This window comes from Malurus melanocephalus, unplaced genomic scaffold (assembly GCF_030028575.1).
Source record: "Malurus melanocephalus ecotype Western Australia unplaced genomic scaffold, MMel_1.1 scaffold_13, whole genome shotgun sequence".
In the NCBI taxonomy this organism is placed as follows: Eukaryota; Metazoa; Chordata; class Aves; order Passeriformes; family Maluridae; genus Malurus; species Malurus melanocephalus.
The window spans coordinates 787582-798357 of NW_026623245.1; the positions used below are offsets into that span (position 1 = coordinate 787582).

The 10776-nt window shown below is 50.0% G+C and overlaps 2 protein-coding genes across 3 annotated transcripts in view; both read left to right on the forward strand.

Moving 5' to 3' along the window:
- Positions 1 to 7989, forward strand: part of LOC130582882 (zinc finger protein 135-like) — an 8631-nt gene extending 642 nt beyond the window's left edge. The window contains exons 2-7 of one of the 2 annotated variants that reach the window (XM_057381834.1): positions 1880 to 2791; positions 3383 to 4246; positions 5080 to 5174; positions 5704 to 5871; positions 6458 to 6615; positions 7430 to 7989. In XM_057381834.1, coding sequence (XP_057237817.1) covers positions 1881 to 2791; positions 3383 to 4246; positions 5080 to 5174; positions 5704 to 5871; positions 6458 to 6615; positions 7430 to 7669 — 2436 coding nt within the window. In that variant the 5' untranslated portion in view covers position 1880 and the 3' untranslated portion in view covers positions 7670 to 7989. The remainder of the gene's footprint in view (positions 1 to 1879; positions 2792 to 3382; positions 4247 to 5079; positions 5175 to 5703; positions 5872 to 6457; positions 6616 to 7429) is intronic. The other variant, XM_057381842.1, reaches the window with a different exon arrangement.
- Positions 7990 to 8135: 146 nt separating this feature from the next.
- Positions 8136 to 10776, forward strand: part of GZF1 (GDNF inducible zinc finger protein 1) — a 7381-nt gene continuing 4740 nt past the window's right edge. The window contains exons 1-2 of the mRNA XM_057381867.1: positions 8136 to 8283; positions 9487 to 10756. Of these exons, the coding sequence (XP_057237850.1) occupies positions 9498 to 10756 (1259 nt within the window). The 5' untranslated portion in view covers positions 8136 to 8283; positions 9487 to 9497. The remainder of the gene's footprint in view (positions 8284 to 9486; positions 10757 to 10776) is intronic.

The following is a 10776-nucleotide window of genomic DNA, read 5'->3' on the forward strand; positions in this document are numbered from 1 at the left end:
GGGGTAAATGAGGATTTATTCTGGATGATAACTAGGGATGCTCTGGAGCATAAATGGAAATTTTCTTCTGGAGAATAACTGGAGACTRTTGAGAATAAATAGAAATTATCTAGAGGATAAATTCAGGTGGTTCTTTTTCCTGGAGCATTTCTAGAGGATAAATGGAGATGCTCTGGATGTTCCTGAGCTGATCCATCCCGACATCTCCAAACAGGCTGGAAACTTGTTACAGTTCCTGACCTGCATAATTTGATGGATCTGCATCATGTTGGAATTTTCCAGGGGATTAGCACAATTGAATAACTCCAACTGTTTTTTTATGTCCTGCTGATGCTCTATCTTGTTGTTTCACTGCTGTAAATTTATTTTTTTATCACAATCCATCTTTAAGACTCTTCTTTCCACCATCAATATTCCAAGGATTCTCATTTTGATCCCTGCTGGAGCCCTTTGTTGTAGGTGCACTTGCAGCTACTGTGAGTTTCAGGAATCCTTCCTGGGAAAATAAATTGAGGAAAAGCTTCCTCTTTCCTCCTCTGAAGAGAAACTTAAGATYTCATTGGAAGGACTTGGGAGAAAAATCAAGCAACCAAGGCTTGTGTATCCTTGGCAAAAAGCAGGGTGGTGTTATGTGGATAACAGGATTTTCTTTTGGGARTATTTAGTCCTTCCTAAAAAGCTCWCCCTTTACCRTGTTAATTACCTCATGTTAAAAATTATATGGAAATAGGTAAATATAAATGTKTTCTCAGAGATTCAGAGTGACTTTATTTTTCAAAGGAATTGTAGTAATTCCAGTTGTATCAATCCCATACCCTCTTATTCCAATTCCTTTCAGGAATTCTATAATTAAATTGAAATATGGCTTGAGTTTTGCATCAGTTCTGCTGCAATTAAAGTGGTTTTGCAATCAATCTGTTAGATTAATTACGCTTTCTGCAGATCTTGCACACGTGTGCACATTTTAAAAGTATTTATTCCCATGTTGCCAGAAAAAAGCTGGAAAGAAGTTACAAACAAATCCATAAAATAAGGGGGCAGTGTTGTTTTCATTTAAATCCTTGGAGTGAGTGTTTTGGAGACTTTGGGATTCGGCAGCACTTTGTAAAACTAAAGATCARCTTCCAAATGGGAACAGAAAACACCAAATCTTGGGTTTTTTTCCAAAGGAAAAGTGGGAATTAATGGATTTGCAGAAAGATGCTTCAGTTTTGCTCAGAAGCAGCTGAGCTCAGAGATGATCTTGGAATTTATCTCTCCCATCAGGCTCAGTGTCAGATCCTGGTGTTAGGGGAGCTCCCGTGGGAGCATGGATCGGAATCTTATCACAGATGGGAATCTTGAAAAGGAGCAGCAGGAAATTAGCACGTGCTTCTCTCATTGATTTCTTTAAGCCCTGCACACAAACCAGGGATATCCTGTTGGAAAACATGGAGGCAGCAGGTGGACTGGAAGCTCCTGTGGATTTTGGAGCTGAAATCTGGATCTGCACTCCTTCCAGAATAGTTGGCAGGTATTGGGTTGGGCGCATTGCAGAGATCCCTGCTGGCTGTGGGAATTACACAGTAGGAATCCAGGYGTGAACAATCCTTTTCCAATAGATTTTAGGCCTCTTTTAGACCTCTTTTRCCCATATTCCCTCAATTTCCTGCTCCTGGAGATGTTTCCATCCTGRAGATGTTTTAGTTGAGGTGGTTGAAAGGTTGGACTTGCTGATCCTGTAGATCTTTTCCARTCTCAGTGGTTCTCAAATTCCACATGTCAGCCCATGCAGGGTGAACAAGGAATTAGGGCACAGAATTCCTCTGGGCTTTTCCTGCMATACTGGAATGGAAAGATAGGAAAAGTCATTGCAAAATTTATCTGTTTCTTCTGGCAGGATGGAGAAGAAGAAAATCCTGATGAAATCCAAGGTTGCTGCTCCCAACCTCCTGAGGGCTCTGCATTCCTTGTACCAGCTTGGRCACCTCTGCGACGTGACGGTCCTCACCCAGCACCTGGGAATTCAGGAGGAATTCCTGGCTCACAAAGTTGTCCTGGCAGCTTCCAGCAACTACTTCAAGGGGCTTTTCCTGCACCAGGAGATGCTGGACACCAAGAAGTGCACAGTGACCCTGCAGGACATCTACACGGAGGAGTTCACCTCCTTCCTGGAGTTTGTGTACACRGCGGAGGTGGAGATCGAGGCGGGAAAACTCCAGCGGATGAAGGAAATAGCAGAAAGGCTGGAATGCAAGGATTTGCTTGACATCTGTGAAGAAGTGAAGGCAGARGGCAGGAAGGGCCTGGATTTGAGCCTCCACCTGAAAGGGCAGAGGGGTGAAAATGGAGGATCACAATGGCCYGGGATCCAGCAAGAGGACAACTCCAGGAAATCTTCCCAGGTTGTCGCAATTCCCGTGCAGAGGAAACTCTGGGATAGGCAAAAGCATAAGGAGCTCCTGGCGGACTATGAGCTCATTGGAGGCCAAGCAGAAGGCCTGGAGCAGGAGGCCACGGCTTTTCCAGCCCCAAAATCCAGGCCACCAAAGCTGCCGAAGTGCAACAAGACACATTCCCCTAGYAGACCGAGTGTGGATGTCATCGACCTGGRAAACAAGGATGGCCATTCCCTGWGCAGGGGGCAGGAGCRGAAGCAGGAATCCCAGGCGTGTCCCTACTGTGACAAGGCCATCAGCTCCAAGTGTGGCCTGGCTGTCCACATCCGCACGCACACCAGGGACAGGCCCTACAAGTGCCAGCACTGCCCCGCCAGCTTTGCCCACAGGGCTGCCTACACTTCCCACCTCAGGTACRGCATTCCTGGGAATGTGCTTCCTTGGAATTCCAGGGGAAATCATTCCTGAAGGCCTTCCTGCCTTAGTTGCAGGATGCCATGGATCTGACTCAAAGCATGGTGAAAATGGGACTTTTCTCGTGGCCTCGTAGTGTGGATGACTGGACTGAGATTTCTGGGATGGGGAGTTAAGGAAATTTCCCATTGGATTAAGGGGGACTTGTGCAATCAGATCTCTGGGGAATCCTCAGATTTGGGGTTTTAAATAGGAATTTTGTGTCTCTATCTGGGCGTTTAATCTCTCTTTCCTTTGGTTTAAATTCAGAATTTCATGGCCTTGGAGGAAAGTCCATCCTACATTCCTGCTCAGGTGACAAATACAGATCCTAATGAACTGAGGCATTTGAATTGTYTTTATCTTGCCCAACTCTTCCCAAAATCTCCCTATTTTTTGGGTTTTCCAAACATTCTGTGAATTTCTTAAATGGTGCAAGGAACAATTCAAAGGAAATTACTCTTCCCCCAAGACCTSAATTGAAACAACTAAACAATTAATTTTAATGAGTTTCAATTAAACTTACTGAAGTTCTGCTCCATTTTTAACAGGAAAATCCATGAGTGTGGGCAAGAGAGGAAACTCCTGCCTGTCTATTGGATGGTGGTTCCACCCACACATGGAGCAAACCCCACAAGCTGTGACAAAGGTCCCAGTGGAGAGACCTGGGATGGGACACCAGAAACCTCGAGGTGTGAGGAAGATCCTGGGAATTCATCTGTTGCTGCAGCAGGCAGGAGCAAGGAGCAAGAGGAACAGAGGCGGGAATCCCAGGAAGCTGAAGGAGGGAACGAAGATGAAGGTGGAATGAGTGTGAAGGGCGAGGAGCAAGAAGATGTGGGATACTCAGAAGCTGAAGGAAGGAGGGACAACAAGGAATGTTCTGAGGAGGAAGAGGAGGATGAAACCTCAACCAAGAAGGACGGCGAAGAACCCAAACCAGGGTTTAAACTAAAGAAGGCCAATAAAAGCATAACCAACAAGAAATCCAGCTACATGATCCGGTGTGACAAGTGCCAGGACCAGTTTGTTTCCCGGAAAAAATATGTGGATCACTGCCGGGACGCACACCAGAGCCCACCTGGCAAGGCATACCAGTGCGAGGTGTGCGGCAAGGGCTTCGCCAGCTACACCAGCTGGAAGGAGCACCGCGCCTGTGTCCACACCGAGGAGAGGCGGTTCTCCTGCAGTCTCTGCCAGGCCACCTTCAAGAGGAAGCGGGAYGTGAGGACTCACTCCGTGCGGAAGCACGAGGGCCGGGCCAAGCGGCCACTGTGCTCCGTGTGCGGGAAGATSCTGAGCTCCTGCACGGCGCTGGTGTTCCACATGCGGACGCACACTGGCGAGAAGCCCTATGAGTGTGCTGTCTGTCACTCCAGGTTTGCTCAACCATCCCAGCTCAAGATCCATACCAGGTCAGATTCCAGCCATTCCCATTCCTTTCCCCCTCCCAGCTGAGGCGTGCTCCTTAGAACAGGAGCACCAGGATATCGTGTTCAGTGGGATCTGTGATTAATTCCCTACGCAAAGGCTTTGTCTCCGTGTGGTCAGGATTTCGACATGGATACCCTGTACAAACTTGCAAGGAGTATCCGTCATTTGGGACAGGCTCTATAATCCCRAGATGGCCCTTAGTGATGAAGAGTGAGTAAGGGACCTTGGAGATGCGGATCCTGAGCCATGCTCGCTCTTGGAGCAAGGAATTGCCGTGGGATTTCATCTCCATGCGTAACTCCGAGTCYGCGCCGCTCGGCTGGAGCTTGATGGGATGAGTTGCTCCCTGGTGGTGTCTGTGTGGATGTGTCCTCTCCCAGGAGAGGCTGAATCATCCCATGGAATTTCCCATCTTTCTCCAGAGCAAGATTGATGACAACCCTTTCTCCTAACAGCTGGAAATCAGGAATGATYTAGACATTATCTTGTTGGGGTTGGAATAAGTTAATTCTAAACTTTAGGCTCAGATTTTTCTGATTCTCTCTTTCTGTTATTTCCCCTGCTTTCTCCCTTCCCATGCTCTTAGCTATAACTCCTGAAAGAAAAGGTGGATTTTGTAAGGCTTGAAAGTGAGGAAAAGGTAAATTGTTAATGGGAATTTTACTGCTGGAGTCTAGATCCTGTACCTGGAAACTGTTTTGTGAGGGAGCAGATTTTACTTTTCCCACTACATGTAAAACCCAAACAGAGTATCTAATCCTTTAGGGATCAGGAGCTAATTAACTAATAATCATTGGTGTTTTGTCTCCATCAGATCCCACACTGGGGAGAAGCCCTACATTTGTGAGGAGTGCGGGGCTTCCTTTGCTGACAAGGGAAAACTCACCGGTCACAAAAGGACACACACAGGTGGGAATTAAACATTCTACATGGTTTTCCCGTCGTTTTCCTGGTTTACTGAGAGGAATTGCTGGTTGGGATGTGAAAAAAATGCCCTTGGTAACTCACAGAAATGTATCTGTGTAACAGGAAGGAGTTAGTAGGGATAGAAGGACTTTTAGCCAGGAGAAATGGAGACTCCAAGGGGATGTTGCTCTCCATCATTCCCTGACAGGAGCCCRGGGGAATTTGGGCTCTRCTCCCAAGGAACAAGTGATAGGATGAGAGGAACAGCTACAAGCTATGCCAGGAGAGGTTCATGTTGGACATCAGTAAGAATTCCTYCCTGGAAAGGGTTGTCAGGCATTGGAATGGTATGGAGTCTCCATCCCTTGAGGTCTCCAAGGAACACCTGGAGGTGGCACTGGTTGCCAAAGGTGGGGACCGAGCACAGTGACCTTGGAGGTCTTTTCCAGCCTKGGTCCTGTGATTTGCAGACCAGTTCTGAAGGACAAAATTCCTGTAGGAGAATTCCAGTGCCTTCTTTCTGTGTCCTCAGGAGAGCGCCTCTTCTGCTGCGACGTGTGTGGGAAGCACTTCGCCACCAACGAGTACCTGAAGTGCCACAAGCGCTGCCACCTGGGAGCCAAACCCTACAAGTGCAAGGTTTGTGGGAAAACCTTTGGACTCAGAGCCTCCCTGGCCCAGCACAGCAATGTCCATGCAGGTAATTCCAAGGCTGGGAAAAGAAATGGTGGCTTTGTGGCACTTACCAGTGTGGGTGGGGACATTTCATCCCATGGCTCGCTGAATTTGGGGATCCCAGAATCACTGAGGTTGGAAAAGATTTCCAAGGTCATCGAGTCCAAGCTGTTCCCAATCCCATCTTGTCACCAGCCCAGAGCACTGAGTGCCATRTCCTGGCATTCCTTGGACACCTCCAGGGATGACGATTCCATTGGGAAATAGGGCTCATCTGGGTTCTGGCCCACTAAACAGAGCTCAGGAATGTTGTGTGGTATCCATGGTGCTTTCCCAAAAAACTGAGGTCTTGGCCTGTGCCATGGAAGGAATTTGGAGTAGAAGATGGCTGTAGCCTTGGCAAATCCTAGGAAATATTTATGATGGAATGGTTTGGGTTGRWAGGGACTTTAGGGATCATCTCATTCCACCCCTTRCCATGGACATCTTCCAMTATCCCAGGTTGCTCCAAGCCCMCTCCAACCTCAAACACTTCCASTRTGGGGCCAAAGAGSCCCCTGCTATCTYCTRCCATCTCCTAACTCWATSKYTTTTTGGGACCATTATTGCAGAGACCCGTCCGTATTTCTGTGAGCAGTGCGGGAAGACCTTCACKCAGCAGGGAGCGCTGCGGCGGCACCAGCGCATCCACACCGGAGAGAAACCGTACCGGTGCCGCGCCTGCGAGAGGAGCTTCACCGACATGTCCACCCTGCGCCGGCACGTGGCGGTACGGCATCCCCTGGGATCTTCCTGGCCCTTAATGCCACCTCCAGGGTGCCAGTGTCACCCTGGAAGCAGGGATTTCCAGCCCTCGAGAGGGCCTGTGTGCGGGATGATTTTTAGGGCAGGGCCGTGAGCAGCCATCTCAAAGTCTGTTCCTGAAATTTGTGGAATTTTCCTGCAGCGGCACAGCAGCTCCCACTGCTGGCTGCCAATCCAGTTGTCTCCCAATCCTAGGGAAAGAAAAGGTCACCATCCCTGGAAGTGACTGGCACTTCCTGATGGTCATCAAAGGCTAGACTCAGTGTCCGAGATCTTCTGATAAATGATTCCATGAAAATGTTTGAGGAAGGACTCAAGATTTTGGATATTTTTAATGGATTAACTGCAGAGTCTCCAATCCTTCAGCCCTCATGCCGGCCCCATAGCACAATGGTTTATCTGACCTCATGCTGCACATTCATAGGAATTCACACATTTCCAGCTTTCCAATAAACGCTGAACTCAGCTCTTTCCAGGGACCTCCAGGTCCTGGAAGTGACAGCAAAGACAGAACAGGAGGTTCCCTTCCAATTCCAAGTTAATATTTTGCCTGTGTGCTGCAATTCCAGCTGATTTTGGAAGCATTCCACAGCAGCAGAGCCAGAAAATCTGCTCAGAGCTGGCAAAAGAGTTTTGTTTGTGTTTGAGTTGAGCCTTGGAGCACAGGATCATGGAGTTATCCCAAAATTGTTGGGTTTAGTTCTGGATAAAGTTAAATGTTTGATAGTTAAAAATCAGATCTAATTATTTTCCTGACCCACTCCCATTTTTTTTCCCAGATTCATGACCGGAATGCACACTGGAGAAGCTTCTTGATCGACCTCACACCAAAAAAAGACCACAACTGGTCCAAAATAGAGACTTTTGCAGAAGCCCATCCGGAAGGAGATTCCATGCTGAAAATTTGGTCAGTTGACCACGGGAAACTTTATAAACCAGAAAGTGTTAAACCGGCAGCACATGTGGCACCTGGTGTTGGCAACACCGGGAGCACTGACCCYTCCCTTTTGTATTTATAAACTCGGTTTTAGCCCCCAAAATGGGCGGCTTGAGGCAGAATGCTGGGAGTTATCCTTTGGAATGCAGGGAATCATTCCCAGTGATCCCTGCAGCTGCCTCGAGAGCTGGGTTACAGGTGGTAAAGGAGTAATTCCTCATCAGGGTATTTATTCCAGTGAAATGTTTAGATCTGTCCAGAAGTTTATTTTTYCCAAAGCCGTGGGAGCATCCCATTGGGAATGGGCAGGGCAGTGTGTGTACATGTGCGTGTGTGTTTATACAAACAGCGCGGTGCCGCCGCTGTAAATCACCGGTTCCTCCTTTAATAAAGCTGTCAGTGCCGCCCAACCCGTCTTTCCTTCATTCGCTCGGCTTTCCCTGGGGAAAAGGCCGGGATTTGGGAATGCCAAGGCTGGGGGCGGGGGAGGCCGCGTTGCCAAGCAACGGTCGGCGCGCATCGTGTCGTCACTTCCTGTGCGCCGCCGCCTGTGCCGGGGCGGGCCGGGGTCGTGGCGCGTCAGCGCTTCCGGCCGCGCCCGGGGCTGAGCGGGAGCAGCGGCCGGGAACGGACCGGGAACGGGCTGGGAACGGGCTGGGAACGGGCTGGGAACGGACCGGGAACGGGCTGGGAACGGTGAGTGCGGGAGCCGTGGCGTGGTGGTGCCACCCGCCTTCTTTTTCTCTCCTCTTTCCCCTTTATTCCTCCCCTCTCCTCCTGTTCTCCCATTCTTTTCCCCTCCTTTCCCCSCCTTTCTTTTCCCCTCGCCTTTTTTCTCTCCCCCCTTTCTCCTTCCCATTGTTTTCCCCTTTCCTCCCCTTATTTGCCCTCACCTCAACATTCCTGTGTGATGCAGGGTCCTTTCAAACGGGCATTGGAAGTGGGCAATGGGGAGGTTCTCCATGACTTGAGCAGCAGCCACTTGGGAATCTTCTCCCCATTCCCATTTGGGTTGGAGCTTTTTGCCTCTTTCCAGCCAGTTTTGCATGTGGAAGGGAATGTATTCCTAGGAATAGACTGTGCCTAAATGGGATATAAGGATAGTTGTGAAATAACATGGAAAGTAGTTAAAAATCTTTTTATTGGGGTAGAAAAGTAGCATTTTGGTATCATCGATTCTTTATAAGGCATTGAGTGAGACATCACTTAATTCCCAGGAAATTGAAAGAAATTCCTCAGATTTCAGTAGGAACAATGTTAAACTCAACAGAGCATCTTCAAATCCATGGAAATACAGTTGGTTCTGGGGTCAAACATTTGGGGAAACACCCCAAGTCCTCASTTCTTTTACAAAGCTTAGAGCAGCTTCAGCCATTTCTGGGCAATAAATACAGCCCRACCTGAACAATGCTGGAATGGAATGCTGGAAATGGGCCTTAAAAATGTGCAGGCTCTAAGTCCATTTTGAGGAATTTCCATAATTATRGGGATTTTCAGTGTGTGAATATCATTATCCATCATGTAAGAACTTGGAATTTTCTGGGGAAAACGTGTTTGGGCAGAGATTTTTAGGATTGCAATTAACTTTTGCTTAATCTTGCCTTCMTTTTGTTGCCTGATAAGGCCAGGAATCATTCCTCAATTCCACATGCCTTAACTAGAAGCATTCCAYAATTCCAAGTGCTTTATCTTGGATCCAGCTCTGCTTGCTCCATCCCTATCCCAGCTTCCGACAGCCCAAAGAAATCAGGGTTGGGATTTAAGCTCAGATTCACTCCATGGTTTTGTTGATGGGTTGGACTCRATGATCTTTCCAACCTCAGCAATTCCATGAGCTGTGGCTTTTGGCCAGTGCGAATAATCGGAATTCCGCTGATTAACACGGGGTCTCATTGGCAGGGAGAAGAAAGATGGAAAGCAATCCCGTTCTGCTGGAATCCAAGTCCTCTCCCATCAACCTGCTGAACGAGATGCAACAGCTGCGGCTGCTGGGCCACCTGTGCGACGTCACGGTGAGCGTGGAGTACCAGGGCGTCCGCGCGGAATTCCCGGCGCACAAGGCTGTGCTGGCGGCCACCAGCAAGTTCTTCAAGGAGGTTTTCCTCAATGAGAAGTCCGCAGACGGCCCCCGGAGCAACGTGTTCCTCAACGAGGTGCAGGTGGCRGATTTCGCCTCCTTCCTGGAGTTCGTGTACACGGCGCGCGTGGAGGTGGAGGAGGACAGGGTGCAGCGCATGCTGGAGATCGCCGAGAAGCTCAAGTGCCTGGATCTCTCCGAGACCTGCTTCCAGCTGAAGAAGCAGATGCTGGAATCCGTGCTCTTGGAGCTGCAGAACTTCTCGGAATCKCAGAATTCCGAGGAGGAAGGTGCCACCCACCCAAGCGTTGCAGCAGCGGTGGAGGCTGAGCGGGACCCTCTGGATTCCCCCATGTCCAAGCCCAGTCCCGGAGYGTCTCCTGAGGGGCCAGCTGCCAAGCCCAAGGAGAAGCTGGACAAAAAGAAGGAAACGCCRAAGGCTCCTTATGCCAAGATCCGCAGAGCGAGCGGGCGGCTGGCGGGCAGGAAGGTGTTTGTGGAGATCCCGAAGAAAAAATACACCCGGAGGCTGCGGGAGCAGCAGCAGAACGCAGAGGAGGAAAAGCAGGACGAGGAAGGGGAGCGGGAGCCGGAGGAGAGCTCYGGCAAAGCCGAGAGCTCCTCTCCGGAAAACCTCCCAAAAGCCGAGGAGGACAAGAAGAAGCGCGGCGGCGCCTTCAAGTGCGGCACGTGCGAGAAGGAGTTCCTGTACGAGAAGAGCTTCCTGAAGCACGTCCGGCAGAGCCACGGCATCGCCTCGGAGCCGGAGTTCCGCTGCGAGACGTGCGCGCAGACCTTCGCCAACCGCTGCAACCTGCGCAGCCACCAGCGGCACGTGCACAGCAGCGAGCGCCGCTTCCCCTGCGAGCTCTGCGCCAAGCGCTTCAAGCGCGGCAAGGACGTGCGGCGCCACGTGCTGCAGGTGCACGAGGGCGGCGGCGAGCGCCACCAGTGCCCGCAGTGCGGCAAGGGGCTCAGCTCCCGCACCGCCCTGCGCCTGCACGAGAGGACGCACACCGGRCACAAGCCCTACGGCTGCCCCGAGTGCCAGGCCAAGTTCTCACAGCCCTCGGCGCTCAAAACCCACATGAGGTAGGAGCGGCTTTCCCGGG